The 19,162-nt window shown below is 39.9% G+C and overlaps 1 protein-coding gene across 1 annotated transcript in view; it reads left to right on the top strand.

Annotated features, from left to right (window-relative positions):
* LOC144531703 (transmembrane protein 132C-like) overlaps positions 1–19,162 on the top strand; it is a 166,136-nt gene that overhangs the window by 133,024 nt on the left and 13,950 nt on the right. Inside the window, exons 6-7 of the mRNA XM_078271961.1 lie at positions 7,312–7,455; positions 15,494–15,702. Of these exons, the coding sequence (XP_078128087.1) occupies positions 7,312–7,455; positions 15,494–15,702 (353 nt within the window). The remainder of the gene's footprint in view (positions 1–7,311; positions 7,456–15,493; positions 15,703–19,162) is intronic.

The following is a 19,162-nucleotide window of genomic DNA, read 5'->3' as shown; positions in this document are numbered from 1 at the left end:
CCGGCCTGCTGGGGCCAGAGTTCAGCACAGTGCAGCTCTGCTGGCTTATTCTAATCAAATGGCCCCGAGAAACAGGAGAGGAGCCCTCAGAATATGGACAGGCCGATTTGCCACTGCTGACTTTGGAATTTCCTTGACTGATGTTAAAGGGTGAGAAAGTATGAGGAGGGAAAAACAACGCAGGCTTAATATTTAATCTCACTAAAAGTATTCAGAGCTCACAGTACACAATAACAAAATACAACAGATTGTCAGGCCAACAGGTTACGTGATAAATCAATATCTAATTAATGAGGAGAGTATAAATCACTGCAGGTCCTGATTTAATAATCAATACTGGAATTTCTTTCTCCTGGTCATGGCAAAATGCCCCTAACTCTTTATTTGCTAATACTGCAATTATAGCTGCTTTGCCAATTTTGTTTAATCAGTGGAGACACAGGAATTGATTATTCAGCTTATTTTATCCTAACTTTAGATTCAACTAACATGCTTTTTACTTTTTATTTACTATGCAGTGAAGGTGCAAAAGAGACAACATGATCTTAGTAAATTATTCTGTAAATTATTAATCTACACTCTACACCACACGTAAAAGTTCTCTCAAACCTGGTAAAAAAAAGTTCAACAGCTGCACCTGAAAGGACTGACTTTTCTATCTTTTTTTCCCCCGTTTCTATCACATCCCTCCTCATTTCAGTTATCAGCACCTTGCTCCAGTTTCTCTCCGACATTGCAGTGCATTATAACTTGGCTCCTGTGCCTTTTTCCCAAGCCATAACCATAAAGAGATTACATTCTATGAACACCGCTCTCCCCGCTGTATTAGCAGGGAAAGAAATCCTGCAGAGAGGTTGATTCCCCTGCCCTTGCTTTCATGTTATCTCCTGCTATAGGCTGTGAGATGTTCAGATGTATGTGAGTGGCAGGAGGACACTGTGTAGGTGCTGGAGGAAATTTACTTTTATTGATAATTGATGTGAACTGAATAGCTCAGAGTGCTGCAGCGGCAATATAAATCCTACTCACAAGCGCTGTAGGCCAACATAAAACGGGACCTGTGAGCTTATTGTCAATCCCAGCCGGTTAGTGAATGGTTGAGTTGTGGTTCTCCGTGGGTCTGAGGCATCTGTTCAGTCAATGAATAATAAATTGCTGGCCAGTGTTAAGCAGTGGTGAGGGCCCTGATCTAAGCTAAACATATCTCAGACGTCTCCTCCCCCTGCTTCTCTTTTGTTTTTGTGTTATTAGTCTTCCCTGCTGTCACCTCTTGAGCAACAGTACACCTTCTCCGGTACAGGGTGTACTGTAGCCATTCGGCGCACTTTACACACATAAGGTGGTTATGTGACTACTTATATTTAGCAACAGTGATGTAATATATGGATATGTTGTTGCCTTACAGTTCTGGTCCAGTTTGTTTTCACATTGACTTTTTGCAAAAGAAACAAGAGCTGCAAGCTGAAACAAGGCATATGAACTGACAGGAAACTTGTTGATTCATCAGCATCATGATTGCAATGATCTAGTTATTAGGAGTAATTATGAGCAGCATTAGTTGAAACCGCACCTGGACCGCATATATCATAAATAGTGACTAACAGACAGAAATGGGGCAAAAAGAAACTCTGTTGATATTTCTAACATTTGAGTCATTTTTATACTCGTGCTGACGTGTATAAATATAGGCTATAAATTGCATATGCATTGGGAGACCGTTTTCTTAACAATACACGATAAGCAGATGGATTCAGATTTGTTTTAAACCTTTTGCTAAAATCACACATCTCTTTAACAGTCAAATTATTGGTCTTCTGAGCTTGCAGAGCACAGACTAACTGCACAAGAGACCCACCTTTCCAGATGGTCTAGTTGTTTAGTCTGCATCAGAGTTTGATTGACAGCTTTCACACCAGCCCAAACACACTGCATCGTTTAAACAGGTAAGGTGTGAAAGCACCACAAGTTTCCTCCCTCAGTCTAAAGAAATGCAGGTCAGATTAAATGGCAACTTAAAATTGCCTAATGAGTCATCTGTAATTATTTTGTGTGTGTGTGTGTGTGTGTGTGTGTGTGTGTGTGTGTGTGTGTGTGTGTGTGTGTGTGTGTGCGTTTATAGATAAACCCAGCCATAACGCTTTTAATGGCCTGTGCTTGGTCCCAGTAGTTTAAAATAGTGGCTCTTTTTAGGCAGTTTTCAGGATCAAAATGCCCTCATGCAGACTGGGAGACAAATTCAAAAGTGATTTCAAACACCCTCTATGGTCACCTAGTCATCAGATCTCAGGAATGTACTGCACAGAGTTATATACCTTTTATTCCCCAGCACCAGTGCCTGTCCTGTCCTTGAGCTTGCTGACGTTCACATACTGTACGCTGACTATTCTCTAAAAAGGTGCTTTTGTAGGTTGTCTGCTACCTTACACATCATTCATCCAAACCATATATGAGCCCCCACACACTCCACCTTTTTAGCCCTGCTGCACAGACGTGTAATGGCCTTTTATCGATTCTTCCCTCTCTCACCGTCTTTCTTCTCTTTTCTTGCTCTCTTCTCTGGACTGCAATAACAGTTTGTTAAGATAAGCTGCTGCGTGAGGCAGCAACTGTGCGTTTGCGTGTGGGTCATGTGTACGCATGTGTATGCATATGCATGTGTGTATGCATATGCGTGTGTGGGTTGGTGTATATGTAGCATATGTGTGTGTGTAGGCTAATACAGTAATACAGCCATTTGGAGACAGGTGTTGATCTGCATTGCATACATTTCAGCCCTACATAACCCCAGGAGATGCCTGGTGACAGGTGGGCAGATTTCATGGAAAAAACAAGCTGCCTTTTGTGCCTTGTGCGTCACTCCAGCTGTCTTGCCACATTTCACTTAACCCCAGTCAAGAGATTGTGTGTTTTTTGATCATGAGTATTGTATCTGAGCTCACTCAATAATTATTTTTATTAAACAGTTTCTATAACACAAGAACTCTCTTTTCATAATGTTAATGACTCCTTAAGTGAAAAGAGACACTTCCCACACAGAACATTTTTATAGGCGCTTATTTGTCTCCAGAGACTGCATTTCCAGACTTGCGGTCTCCTTTACCTTGTTAAGGTAAGCTAGTTAAGCCTCCTTGTGCGCGCTTCTCAAATGTACTTTCAAATTCGTGGTATTTCTTCCTTTAATAAATTGTCCATATATTTTACCACCTTCCACTGCAAGGCACTTGCTTTTATCTGACAGTCATAATCAAATAGGACTCTGCCGCTTTCTTCCGACTTTCGGTACCACCATGATGCCAGGCGAGGGGCATGGACTATGTTGTGTTCAATTTGACATGAAATGTCGGAATTTCTGGGTTCCCAGTTGGATGTCTGTATGGCATAGACTGTGTAAAACAGGTCTATGGTCAGAAATGTCAACTCTGAAAGTTGTTGTCATGTTATTTGCTCCTTGAAAGACATTGACAAAGACGAAAACTAAGGACATTTACTCGATCATTTTATTTTAGTTAGTTTTGCAAACAGACATTACAGTTTTAGTTAGCGTTTTTTTGAAATGCTTCGTTTATATTTTTATTTCGGTGAATGACAATGTTTTTTTACCACCTAGTTTACATTACTTTGTTCGTTTTCGTTAACGATTATAACCTTGATGGTAACACATGGTCCACCTGCCCATAGTTTTGTTCTTCATTTCAATGCTTGGGCAAGTAAAAAGAATTAAGACGGTTTTATTAAACCTCAGCCTTTTGTGGGACCGTACTTGGCATTATTTTGGATTTGGGGTCATTCTGTAAAGAAAATAAGAAAGCAAAGCACTCTGTACTACACATTGCCACCTTCGGTAGAGAGGGATAAAAACATTATTCAAAGAATACCAAGACTATTGCCAATCCTGGATGAAATAACTTCCAAACAGATGTCAGAGAGCGCTATCAGAATAATGTGATGTGCTAAAGAAACAAGGCAGAAAAGGCATCTTATTAATAGGCTTGGAATTCCTTCATATAGTGGAGCTTTAAATGATAGATTTCATTTTCAAAAGGAGCATGAGGGTGAAGAAACAAAGCAAAACAGTGAGGCACCAGTTTTGATGAACAAAGAGCTGTCTGGAGAACAGTTTTTTATTTTGCCTTTCAAAGGTTTAGGCGTCTTAGTAGTCTTTTATTGCAACTAAGCTGTGATGAGCAGGATCCCCTGTGACAGCATATCCTCTGTACAACCAACACACTGAGAGCTAAGGGATTACCAGACGTTGTCTTAATTGATCTCATTATCTTCTTTCTCCTCCTCTATAAGGCCTTCAGTTCCAAAGTGAATCTTGTGATAACTCTAATGTTTTCAATTTGACATAAAGTACTATTGTCAATGGTTTTTTTCCCACATTTAAATGCATTCATGCATAGAGGAAGTTTTGGTGCGCCCCAAAGTGGTTTTAGCCAGCACCAAAGGAAAATCACAAGCGCTAAAACGTCTGATGAAAATAGCCTTGGGAAGGAATTTGTTTTGGTGGAACATGTGTACGGCAGCACCGGAGCAATCCTGGAAGTGGAAAGTCATGTTCCACTAAAACAAGTTCCTTCCCGAGGCTATTTTGCAGAGGAGCTTTTGCTCCATGCGGCGCATAGCCCAAGACAATTGTGATTAATTTAAAGAAATGCCAATAAACCAGAGCACGTTTTTCTCCCATCCCAGAATGATGTGTGGACTAACATAAGGAGAAAACGTGTGGATTTTGTTCTTTTAAAAGTTGATAGTAGAAAACATTCCTCACATTATTTTTCATTTATTGATGTAACCCACAAAATGTCATCTCAGCAATCCTGAAACCATTAGTCGATTAATCGATTAGTCAACAGAAAGATCTAGAGCTAATTCATTTTTTAAATAACTTACCAAGCATAACATTTGCTGTTTCTAGGTTCTTAAGTGACGATTTGCTGCTTTTTGCTGTCACACGTCATTACATAGTTACACATATATATTTTGGACTGTTGAAAACCAGTTCTGCAAAACTTCTGTTAGTCATTTTTCACATTATTCTGCCTACTCGATTATTAGCAAAAACAATTGACAAATACAAACAATAGTTTTGCAGCTCTAGCTCGTATGACAGTGTCATTTTGAAACATGTTTAGGAATCATAATCAATCAATCGATCAATCATCAGGAATTAGATATAAAACACACGGATGTTAAAGGACAATTCCGGCGCAAAACGAATCTAGGGGTTATTAACTGATGTTATGATGATCATACGTCAATGCTTCGCTTCACATTTAGGGACCCTCATTATGCTAACGTTAAAGTGTGGTGATATTTCGAGCGTTTTTAGTGGTATTAAATAGCGATTCAATTTGAGTGTCCCCATGCCCCAAATACTAGCATTGTAAGCTAACCAGCGGTCCGCGGTAGCCTCGTTAAAGCTCCAAACTCATTCGATTAGCATGAAAACATGTCCCAGAGAGCGACAGAGTAGGTACACATCAGTTAATAACCCCTAGGTTCGTTTTGCGCCGGAATTGTCCTTTAACATCCGTGTGTTTTATATAATTCCTGTGGCAGTAGGTATTACTCCTCATCACCACGTTGGGCTACTTGAACACGTTTCAAAGGTACATCTGATGCCTCAGATGGCAACAATCGTCAACAAATGCAGAAAATGTGGCCCGCTAAAATATATGGTATTTAAATTCATTTTGTGAGTATAGAGAACACATTAGCAGCAAGGCTTCAGACCAATACTAAAAATAGAAAGCATGTTATTTGTACATATGTTTCTATACATTATACTGTAAACACGCAGTTTAGTATATTATATAGCTTATATATTTCTCATCTTAAACATCATATACTGAACCAACACTCACTCAGATTTGCTGACAAACATTAAATGTTCTTCAGTCCAGCGTGAAAACAAATGGGGGATTGAGCTTTTGCTGTTTGTGGTTAAACAGGTGAGTAAGTGCTACTTTGAAAAACTTGCTAAAAGCCTGTGTGTACACATTTGACTTTTCTAATTTGTGGCTCTGCGACTTAAACATTGTTTTATTTGCTATTTTTGTGCACTTAGACCAACTCTTCCAGGTCATTTAAAAATGTACGTGCTGTATTTTACCATTAGTGTGTAATATTTGTATTGTATTTTACTTTAGTCATTATTTGTTTTGTGTTTTTATGAAGCACTTTGTAACTAGTGGTTGACAATGAGGAAATGTTGTACCTGTTTATTGCAGAAAAACACAATTGCAAGTGTGTTACTACTGTGTGTGTGTGTGTGTGTGTGTGTGTGTGTGTGTGTGTTTTCTACAATCATCATTACACTTAATATGTCTGTTTCGAGACATTTGGTAGGTCAAGGTAATGTAGTTAAATTTTGTAAAAAAAATGAGCTGTCCTCCGAGCTCTCAATGAATGTGAGTAGCATCAAGACAATTGCTTTAAGAACTAATTAGGAAGAACTAATCTTCGACTAAAAACAAAGAAGGTATCAGCAGCGTAATAGTGAGAAGTGAAGGGCCGCTCGCTACATCTGTAATTAGATGGTACTACTTCGCTGGTAGCCAAGCCGCTGATGAATGAGCCACTGATGGTGAGACATGAAAGAAACTGCTGATGGCATCTGATAAATACTAATGCAATGTTCTATTTATGTTAATTGGGAATTATGAACTACGGTCATTCAAAATCTTAAGTACTGTTCACACGCCAATTTACTAGTTGGCTAGTTTCCCCCTCTTTCTGTGTTTGTGTGTTCTGTGTCTTAGCTAACATAACACCCGCTTATAAAAACAACTCTCCACAGCTGTTTAATTTACATGTTGTAGGTGTGTATTTAAGCAGGAATTGAAAACGGGACATTTTTACGTTGGAGCTGTTGGAAGAAAATGTTTTCCTCTTTTAGCAGTAGTTCCAGGAACTGCTCTAAGCTGTACTGTATTTTAGTCCTAGCAAAACAGCATATGATCATATTCCCATAATATTGGAGTATTACTTTGAGACTAATGATCAACATAAAATGTTCTTGTCAGTTGTATTAGCGTATTACAGATATATAGGTATCAATTTATATGTCTGCCAATAAGTACATTCCAGTACTGAGGTTATTTAGAAACTGTGTCTTAAAAACAACGGATTTGGTCTTGGCAAATGGAAATGGTGTACGTGTTTATTTGCATATAGAGCGGGGAAGTGAGATCTGATCAAAAGTGGTCCCTCAAGACGCATGAGGAGACGCATGTTAATGCCAGGTCTGAACAGGGCCTGTCTTGTTAGCACTAACACTGATTTGTGTCTTTCTGTTTTCCCCTGCAGGACACTGAGATCCTTAACACAGCTGTCCTCAATGGGAGAACCATTGCCGTGCCAGTAAAGGTGGTCACCGTAGGCCCAGACGGAACGGTCTCCGATATAACAGAGTCAGTGGAGTGCAAGTCCACAGACGAACAGGTTATCAAGGTTTGTGGGCGATGGGTTTTAAACAGCTGCTATTTGTTTGACCTTTTTCTAATTTGTCTTTAATGTTTTACTGCTTCATGATAAGCGTTCTAGTTGTTCGTGGGTGGGTGAGCAGAATGAACAAAAGGTAGCTGTGGTGTAGAAGTGGTTTGTGCACATTAGTCTAGGACGCAGAGGCTGAATTTCCTCCTTTTGTTGAAATGGTATGCCAGCAGTTGAGAGCTTCTTCTCAGCAGGAATCAGCAACAATTAACTGTTTTCATTGAACAGGCTGCTGAAAGAAAGTAGTTTCCCTGCAGTTGTGCTTTCAGTGTACAGTATGCAGTTATGCAGACATTCCTCAATAAATCCAGATTCATCAAAGAACAAATAATTTATGTTGGACACATGTAGACGCACGGTCATAGAAAGAGCATATCTTTGGATTATTATTTTTAAATGCCATTTTCATGTTTCCATCAAGGACACCAAGTGACGAGGAAATGTAAAAGCAAAGAAGAAAAAAAAACATCCTAACAGAAATGTAATTGCGATTAATATGAGCAGTGTTTCTAGAGAGAAGGAGCAGAATATAAAAAGTTAGCTGTAAAATAAATTTGAAAAAAGACAGAAAGAAAAATAAACTACTAGGCTGGGCTTGTTTTTGATCATCTTGTAAGCGAACATCTGTACTTCCTCATCTGATATGGAGGAGCCAAAATTCCAGAAGACAGTGGCTCGGATTCATATTGGACAAAATTGCAACTCCAACCTCCTTCTGCTCATTTTATTTGCCTTAAGATAATGTTAAAATCATGGTATTGGTATATGGTATGGTATTGCATCACATATACAGTATGTTATGAAAAACATAGTATCAATTAGGTCATTTCCTGTATTAAAAAGGTTGTTTGGAAGTTGACTTTATGATCCAATGTTTGCAACTTCATTACCAATTGCTAACAACATGACTTTGACAAACCATAAAAGGTGACAAAATGTTCACCCTGATTGATTTCCTATCTTAAGCAAGTTTCAAAACTCTGTAAGTTGATTTTTATTGGCTTTCTGAAAGTTTAGGTAATTCATCTCAAACCTTGTTTGGGAACCTTTGGGAAACGTTACACAGGATTTGTTGTTAATCTACAAAATTCAAAACCACTAGTATAATCCAGTAAATAAAGGTGATATGTAGGATCTTTATTGTTGCAACTTCAGATTTAATAGCTAACCTTCACCATGTCCCCATTGTATTATGCAAGAGAAGAAATGAACTGTTTGTTCTTAATTGTGAGTACGTGCGAGAGAAAAAGAATAGTGTTGCAAGTGAGTCTGTGTTATATTGAGGAGCTGATTGGGTCTGTTTCTGTGTACTGTACATGCATATCAGAGAGAAGAGAAATAGCAGATCTCTCAAAGGGTTTAATTATCCGCTGAAGAAGTACCACACATTGTGACGCTGACCTCGGTACCGTACTCCCCAGCCCACCCATCTAGTTTTGGAACAGTAAGCGATACCCCTCCTCTCTCCACCCTATTTCAAAGGAAACTCAAAATAAAACAGATCAGGAGGCATTCCCATCCTCCCTCACTGTTTCAAAAAAATATGAGAAATAAGTCCTTCTCGTAGCACGGACCATGGTGAACTTAACCTGTAATTACCCTAAACCTGGTTTTCCTTCATTTTACCCCACCACTACAAATTGTATCTGTTGTGCAATACTCAACTTCTAATAAATCAGAAAACAAATACACCAAAAAAATATGAACTAAATCTAATGTATAGCCTATGGCATAATTTAAACAAGTCTCCCGAAAAGAAACGGGTATATCTCTCTCCCCCGTGTGTGTGTGTGTGTGTGTGTGTGTGTGGAGTTTAACTCCGAAAAAGACAGTTAACCACAGGTTCCCGTTAATCTTATGATGGACATGTGTTGTGATATTTAAACAAACGATCCGTCAACGGCGAAATAAAAGCCTCTTATTTACGAGACCGGTCTAAAAGACCTCCGGCTTACAGCGGGGTCTCCGACCGTGACTATCCGAGCGATGAGCTAGCGGCCCCGGCAGGCGCAAGCTGGCGGCCGCCTCACTTCATGGAGCTCCGAAACAAAACGAAAACTTTGGAGCAAATTGTCAATTCGGCAAAGATTTTCGCAAGACTGCCTATATTCGAAATCTAAACGTTCATTTCTCGCCTAAAATGTTGTCAGAAGTGAATTTAGTGATGAATAAGATGGCGAAAATCGTTTTTGGGCTGTCTATGTACCGGAAACCCGCCCATCATTGAATGCCGAAATGAATGTTGGGATACGGGTGCTGCGAAGTTCATACAAGTTACCAACCAATGCATCCAACCAATGACTCATTGTGGGACTGGCTCTAGTGGCTGTAATTCTGCTGCTGAATTTCGGGAAAGAGACTTCAGATACATTAGGGGACCACTGAGGCCTATATAAAAGCATCCAAAGAGCACCATGTCATGCGACCTTTAAAGATGCTGCCTTCTGGGAAAACGTGATTGTCCCCATTACCCTCTGCCATTTTATGGACCAATGGTTAATCGATTCATTGAGAAAATAATCTAAACAAAAGAATAAATAAAAATAATTAGCCCTAATTGATTGCCTAAGTTTTTTTATAGCACAATGGCATGAACACAATCTTGTGACATAAAAAGTTGCTTGACATAGCTAATCTATCATGAAGAGCCCCTGAAGGGTCACGGTGGGAATTTTCTTTCGGTACTACTCCCATTAAGTTTTGCGTTCCCCGGCAATATTTTTTGCATTCCCCCGAATCTATAGGAACAGTTAGTGTGTTGGTGGAGCTCAGTTACATGTATAATACACCAGTTTAGGGAAACGCTCTGCAGACAGAAAGGAGAGATGTGACACTTCACTTCGCATTATGCATTTATTGCTCATTGCTCAGGCAGAGGGGCGACAGTCTACAGCCACTGGCAGTGACCATAACTGCAGCTGCTCTCCCTGGCTGTGGGTATGATTATTGTTCAGACTATGGCTGTTGCATCTATGGTGCTATGGATATCGCTTAGGTAGATGTACCCCAGCTACTTTTAAAACACTGCCAAGAAAGCATTGTTAAGCCATGCAGGATTTGAAGAGGGAATGCAAGTATTCCTAGATGTGGCAAAATATTGCGAGGGATTGCAAAAGTTACTGCAAGGGTTCAGGGTAGTTCAGGAAAAGAAATTCAACCATGAGCCTTCGGGGGGCTCTGTACTACCACAGTGAGCACTCCTCCTTTAATCAGTCCCTCCAGGATTTCGTGGCCTTTTTTTTAGATTGTTGTGGCCCAAAATGCCTGATTTTGCGGGAGCTTTTGTAAAAAATTGCGATAAAAGTTGCGTTTTTTTTAAATTATTTGTATAGTTCTTTAAAAATAAAAAGGAAACTTGTTTCGGGGAGAATATAATTACTCTGTGCTGAGATTTCCTATAATCTTACCAAAAAGGCTCAGGATGCTGCAAATGTTGGTAGAATATGAAAATGGATTTAAGACAAAAAAGTGTAATTTATTGAATGAATCAAATATGAACATATGTGTCAGTGGCTTGTTGATCTTTACATTGTTAATTTCCTAACCTGGGACACACATTTGGTTTGATAAAGTACTTATTGGACTTTAACTTATCATTGCACTTACAATAACGAGCGTATCTGTCCTCAATTTAGATCATCGTGTCGTCTCATCTCCGGTTTTTCCTGCATCCACCGTGTGTGTGCGCGTCAGTAGCGGGAGGAACTGTATGAGCAGCAGCCCCGCCCCCGCCCGCTGCAGACAGCCGACAGGGTTGAAACAGCAGCCGCTGACTTTAGAGTGAAAAAACGTTACAGCATACATTGATGTTAAAATCTGTACAGTTTGGCAGGACGGTCTGAAATGTTTTGCACGGTCTTTCACTGTACGTTTTGTTGGTAAATGTGAGATGTTCGAGTCTTGTCTTCATATCGGAAACCAGCTCTCTCTCACTCCCGCTTGGTCAGTGGCACTCAGAGTCACATTATGTTGACGTAAAGTCTGGCACGTGGGACTGCTGGAATTGGTTGAAGTCGCGGGAAACTTCAGGCTATTGGTCAAATTTGCAGAAAAGTTGCGGTGATTGGTCAAAATTGCAAGTCGCACTAAAGTCACGGTGATTGGTTGAATTGGCGCGATCGCGACATCGCGAAATCCTGGAGGGCCTGATTTATTTTCATTCTTTTTCTAAAGTTTCACGATCGCCTGGCAGGCTATGGCGAGCAGCAGTAGAGCTTACTTGACTCCCTGTTGCATTGTAGTAAGCTCTGATGATTTGATCATATCCCTCATTGAAAAGGCTGACGTTGGGCCACTGTCCTCACACACAAAGACAACAGCAGATTTTGAAATAGTTCCTGTTTGCAAATGCAGAATACTCCCTAATATAAGTCAGTCTATTTTGTTGTGGATTGACCTACCCTCTTCTGTTGAAATGCCCTCCTCTAGACATGATGTCCATGTTCCCTTCCGATGCCAGTCACCTACTCTACCCGTTATTACAAGGCATTCAGTGCTCTACAGTAACAAGTGAGGTCAGGAATTAGCATGACTAAGTGGGTCCTTGCTGCTTTTGACTGACCTCCAAGTCATATCTATGATTTGTGAATGGGCAAAACTAATACTGTTAGAATGTGAAAGTGAGAAAGAATGAACAGTGGAGAAGGTAATTGTTTATCATATCAAATCTAAACGCTACCTTGAATGAGTTGAAAGAGTTTACAATAGGGATATATCCTCCAGCAGGTTTTTATTTCTAAAAGGCAGATTGATTTTAATATAAAGTGAGACAAGTAGTACTATGAAGCTCGACGAACACGAAACAAGCAAGTGTTTTGATGATCTGTTTTGAGAAGAGTTGTACAAGATGTTTCTCCTTTCAACACAGTGATATAGCCCTGAGGTGTATTTAACAAACTGCCAAACCTCACACTAGGATCTGGAAAATGTCCCAATACTGTAAAATGTGAGTGTCAAATGCTCTGCCCTCTTAGAAACTGGAAATTTTTAGTCAGTTATTATTTCATATGTCATAAACTCCTCTATGCGTGCCTCACTCTGAATTGGATCCTGTGTGTGTGTGTGTGTGTGTGTGTGTGTGTGTGTGTGTGTGTGTGTGTGTGTGTGTGTGTGTGTGTGTCACTCTGGATCAATTCTAAGCCTGCATGATTAGCAACACAATGAATTGTTTCCACAGAGAAGTGACATTGATTGGTGCGTTGGTACATGACACATTCATGGTGATACATTTGTCATGCAGCGTAGAAGATGTCACCTTCAAGAAATCGTGATTAAATCTGCACGGTTATCATCTTCGATGCCTTTCATAAGAATTATGAAGATGGATCTAGAATTTAGAAACAAACTGGAACAAAGCTAGAGATTAAAAGGTAGAGTTGGTTTGACATGAATTGATTTCAGCATCGGGGCGAGAGACACAGGCAGACAATGAGACAGAGAGACAGTAAAATACAGCAAAAAGGAACAAAAATAGTGGTGAGGCTTAAGAGACTCAATGAGGAGCGATGTGGATTTTTGCAGCTCACTCTCTGGATGGTTGCCTTTAGAAACCCTGCACATTAGTGTATGTGTGTGTTCCTGCGACTTTAACATGCACACACCTCCCAAAAAGACTCATTTACATACAGTATATAATACGTTATCACCTACTCGCATCAACAGTTAAGCACCCAGGACAGACAACTCAAATTCTTCAAATCAGTTTTTTTTATTAAAGTTATACTATTTTGACCTGTACACCTAGCATAGTGTGAAATACTTTTGCAGTGCAGTGTTCCTCTGTCCACTGAATGTCTATACACTGTAAGAAGACCAAGAGTGAAGCCACAATTTGGCACTACACTCTCAGATTACTTAGCCTAACACTCCAGTTAGGCTGCTTTTAGTCTATATCCTTCGCGTTCCACTTCCGGGATTGCTCCGGTGCTGCAGGAAATTCCACCAGATGCATGTCTTTTCCGTTTCCTTCCGCTTTCTTTGTGTTGGAATTTTAAATTTGGTGGATTTATGAGGACTATTGTTGACTGCTCCTTAGATCTCTGCATGGTAAATTGAGACAGTTTTCTCTTACACAACTATTTTGCAGCGGCTCTGTGCGGAGTTTAGCACCGCCCATGATGATTCTGATTGGTTTAAAGAAATGCCATTAAACCAGAGCATGTTTTCCTCCCATCCCTGCATGCTTTGTGGAGCAGCCAGACCCTCCTTCAGCACGCTTTGGAGGAGGGTCTGGCAAAGCGAGACAAGGCTGCTTTACACGTTTAAAGAATAGAACAATTAAAATTTGTTTGGTTATTTGTAGTGGCGATGCTAAGCACTAACAATATTAGAATGAGTATTATATTATTATTCTTATATTATTAGTCTTCTGCCTGCATCAATTTAATAAGACAAGTTGCATGTAAGGCTGTAACCGTTGACTATTCTCATTGCTCGGCATATCCTTTATCATTCTGTCAATTCTTTTTTACAATTAATTATGAAATTATGCGCTTAGGCATATAGTAAAAAATATATTTATCAGAGCTCAATATGATGCTTTCAAATGTCAACAGCCCAAATTAGAGCTGGGTGACATCTCACACTCATATCACAATCTTCTATCCTGATGTAGATCATTTCGTAGTGAGTATTTTCTCATTTTATAAAGAACTTTAGTCCAAAGAAGAATCAGAATGTAAAGCGTCGTCCAAATGACGTAAATATTGCTGTGACGCAGTTCGGCCACTGTTTTTTTGACATGGCCATAGAAGCAATACAGAAGAATATATACGATAGACATCTTTTATGTTGTTTTGAGGATATATATCGTCATATCGCCCAGCCCTTGTCCAAAACCAAAAGATATTTCATTTACAATTATTTAAAAAAGACAGAAAGGCAGCAAATGCATTTGAGTGGATATTGTTTTCTCATCATTAGCAACTTGCCACATTATGAAACTTAATTTGATTTATGAAACTAATAATTTGACAACAAAATCTCAGGTGAAATCTTAAACCTTCCCCCACTTTGATTCCAGCCTAAGAATTGTCCTTTCTGAAGCACAACCTGTTCTTATTACAGGAAGACCATGAACATGTAGGAGTTATAGCAGTAATATTTTAGTAGGAAGTGAGAGTAGGAGAAAGAGGAAGAGGAGAGAACTGACAGATATCAAGCTGTCTTGGTATTAGTTTTGTTTCTCAGAGTAAAAGCTGCCAAGTTATATTCAAAGACGTGGAGACAGATGACAGATGTCTTCTTGTGAGTGGTTTGTTAAAAAGAAGCAATTGTGAGTTCTGAGGGCATGTGCTGAAATTACACATTGTGCCAATCAAGCTTATGATGGAATTTGAGATTGAAATGAATTGAAATGCAAGTGATTGCAAACACAAAAATGTGATGACAGAATGTTAAAGATGTTGTCCCCAAGGGAAGAAAATGTTTCATTTGGAGATTCTTAGTGCTTTATAGATAATGACAGACACTTCTGGTGTTCCTGCTATATCATTTCTCTATATTGGATATATATCTGAGAAACCTTGGTAACTGATTGGAGTTGTACTTCATGCAGCCGATCGTAATTCAAGTGTTTTGTTCTCTGGTTGGATAGTTGGATGAAGCAGGTTTGTGTATTTTCTCATCTCCATCTGTTAAGTTGGTCCAAAGTCACATTACGTGCACACATATCCTGCACGCACACGCATTAAAGATGCATCGGCACACATTCAAAAACGCACAAACGCACACAGAAGAAAGTCAGCAGACCTGACAGTTGCGGATTCATTGAAGCAATGCCAAATCTTTCCACCCTCCAGCATCTCAGAAGGACTGTTGACTGAAGGGCATTAACTGGACAAAAATAATTTTATTTTATTACATTTATATGACTTTTTAATATAATTGAAATCCTTAAGTTTTCAATCTCAAATTGATTCCATTTCTTCTTTCTTTAACTCTTTGAGTCCGTCTCTCATTCTGCCGCTTTTCTAATTTTTCCCTTTTTTTTCTCCAGGTGTCAGATCGATGCGACTATGTGTATGTAAACGGGAGGGAGACAAGAGGAAAGAGACGGGTGATGCTCAACTTTACCTACAGTTTCCTGAGTGCCCAGCTGGAGATGAGTGTATGGATGCCTCGTCTGCCCTTGCTAATCGATGTGGCCGACCCCGAGCTCAGCCAGATAAAGGGCTGGAGGGTCCCTGTTACTACGGCCAACAGAAGGTAAGGCCTGTCTATTTGAAATTGAACTGCAATCAGTAGCTATAAAGAAACCGTATCCGGCAAAATTTCCTTGATCCTTGCTTCTTCAACGGAAATAACTCTTGAACAAGCTACACGCAAAATAAATTTAGTGACTACCCATATATCACAGCACAACTTGGCCATATTAAAATATTCCCAGGGCAAGTCTCAATTTCTTTTTTTAGGTCATTAACCTGAGAGGTTTTAAACAATCCCTGCATGACAGTCTGAATCACATTCTCCACTTGGTAAAAAAAAATTTAAAAAAAATGGAGGCTACAATAAATTGGCTTGGTAATGTTGGTGCAGACTTATGAGGCATAAAATGCAGGTACAGCTGCAGAGGTGATATAACGAGTGTCTAATAATTCATTGGACAGGTCTTCCAAAAAGGTATTTATGCAGAATAAGAAATGAGTAATAGATTTCAGCATTACAGAGCGTGGCCAAAATTTCTGAGGCTGAAAAGTGACACGGTGTGCAATGATCTGTGTGGCGCATCGTGAGTTGTATAAGGCGGATATAATAAAAATATTTCAATGAGTGATTTTTTGTCTTCAAATATGAATACGGCTGATTCAATTAGAAATAACCCAATTTAGATTCAAATAGATGATCACTGAGGCACACAGACTAGTTTACATTTTATAATAGCTATTATAATTATTATTTACTGTAATCATACGGACAATGACTATGGCGAGGACACAAAGTACTGTGTGTTTCTACTGTAAAAAGGAATTTTTCTACATGCCCAGTTTAGCCCCTTCATTAAAGCCAGGATATTACATCCAGGTGCTATTTATACTTTGAAATGAAAACCGTAATTACATGATGTAGCCGATAAACTAACTACGATCGGAACTATTTCTGGCGATCACTCTACTCTCTCTACTCCTGTCAAATGCCGAGGCATTTAAGATAATCTACGGCAGAGATCAATTACTCCTGCTGGGTCTAACAACACAGCTGCAGTGGACACCTCCAACAGACTTTCCTTTGGAATGCCTACGTCCAACTGAACAGCGATCTGTCAGGACAAAGAGAAAGCGTGGCTCGAGAGGAGGAATTAAACACCGCATTCGGGCTAGAGGATTTAAACCCCCACTACCAACTATAGTCCTCTCTAATGTGAGATCGCTAAGAAACAAATTAGATGAACTTCATGCCTCTACGCAATACCTGTATGAATTCTGAGACGGTTGTCTGCTATGCTTCAATGAGACTTGGTTAAACCGTACAGTGAACGATGACAGTCTTTCCCTTCCTGGCTTTGGTACACCGTTAAGACTTGACAGAGAACAACAAGCAACTGGGAAATCGATCGGTGGAGGACTATGCATGTACATTAATACCAAGTGGTGTAGACACCATATCATTAGACACACCATAAATTCCCCAAACCTAGAACTCCTATCGGTTTCCCTAAGACCCACATATTTACCACGAGAGTTTGGGCAACTATTTGTATGTCTAGTGTACTGTATATTCCCCCTGACGCAAACTACAAAGCGGCTGCAGATGCGATATATTACCATATACAAGAATTGGAGGCAGCGTCCCCAGACACGCCTAAACTTATTCTGGGTGACTTTAATGGCTGCTCCTTGTCATCTGCACTACCCCACTATCAGCAATATGTGCCACGCGAGGATCAAAAACAATCGATCTATATTATGGCAACATAAAAAATGCCTACAAAGCAGTCAACAAACCACCGATAGAAAAAAGGGAAAAACTTAAAATCACATCTGTGCGTGTGTGGAACGATGACAGTGTGACACCTCTGCAGGGCTGTTCTGATTGCACGGAGTGGAGCGTTTTTGACAGTGTAGACCTTGACTACCATGCGGATGTTGTAACGTCATATATTAACTTTTGTGTGGATAATGTGATCCCGACAAAACGTGTGAAACAGTTTGCTAATTCAAAACCTTGGATTACAACCGAAATTAAGAAACTGTTAGTGTTTAAAGCAAATGACAGGCATGGAGGCAAGCTGATTCAGAAGGAAATACAGACGAAAATCAAACAGGGAAAGAGACAATATAAAGACAGTTGAACAACAACTAAAGGAAAATAACTTGCGTATGGCGTGGAGGAGTATTAAAACTATCATAGGTCAAAATCACCACTCAAACACCCCGGTACATACAGTCGAGCAAGCGAATGCCCTGAATGAACACTTTGCGAGATGGGAGAGTGACGTGCCAGCCAATCCAATCAGCCTCGACGGAAGAGGAAGTGTACCAATCAGGGTAAGCTGTGAGGAAGTGGGGCGGATATTTTCACATATAAGGACAAGGAAAGCTGCCGGCCCTGACAGGCTGGAAGGCGCCATCCTAAAGAGCTGCAAAGAACAACTGAGCCCACATGGACACATTACAGTTTGCTTACAGAGAAAAAGGGGAGTGGAAGATGCTGTCACAACCCTCCTGAATGGAATTTACAAACACCTTGAAACACCTGCCTCTTATGTACGCATCCTGTTTGCAGACTTCTCTTCAGCTTTCAAAACCATCCAGTCACACATGTGACATGGGTGTAAACCTCACTCTTGTAATGTGGATTCAGGACTTTTTAACAGGCAGACAACAGTATGTGAGGGTGGGTCACAGTGCCACAAGGATGTGTTTTATCACCATTGTTATTTATTTTATATACTAATGACTGTGTCACCCACCATTCCAACTGCTCACTGATTAAGTTTGCAGATGATGCTGCCCTAGTTGGCTTTTTAACAGATAACGAACAGGACTACAGGACTGAGGTTGACCACTTCCATGAATGGTGCAATCAAAACGCACTGATTTTAAACATTTCAAAAACAAAAGAAATGGTGATTGATTTTAGGAAAAGGCCCACTCCACTGCAACCAGTTACTATTGACGGGACAGTCATTGAGACTGTGGAGGAGTATAAATATCTGGGCACTATTATTGATTACAAACTCACCTGGTCGGCCAACACATTAGCAAGATATTCGAAAGCACAGCAACGACTATATTTTTTTAAGGAAACTTCGTAGTTTTAATGCAGACACAACAACTCTGACATTGTTTTATTTAACTTTTATTCAGAGTGTGGTGACTTTCGCCATCCAGTCCTGGGTGGGGGGTCTTTCTGTCCAGAATAGGAACATGCTTGACAAGGTAACTAAAATGGGCAGGAAAATTACCGGATCCAACGTTAAAAGCATCTCCAACCTCACAGAACAGTATACCCTCAATCTGGCCCTGATGATACTGGATGATCCATCCCACCCACTTTTCTCAGAGTTTTCCCCCCCTCCCCTCTAGATTTCGAATGCCCCTAACAAAAAAACAAACGTGCCATTACATCATTTGTGCCGAGGAGCATTCAGTTACTGAACAGATCACACACAGGCACATAGACATTTGACATGGGGTACGATTGATTGATTATTTATTTAATTATT

This window comes from Sander vitreus, chromosome 16, assembly GCF_031162955.1.
Source record: "Sander vitreus isolate 19-12246 chromosome 16, sanVit1, whole genome shotgun sequence".
Classification (NCBI taxonomy): Eukaryota; Metazoa; Chordata; class Actinopteri; order Perciformes; family Percidae; genus Sander; species Sander vitreus.
Note: the sequence above shows the minus strand (reverse complement) of the source record. Positions and strands in the feature narration are given on the sequence as shown.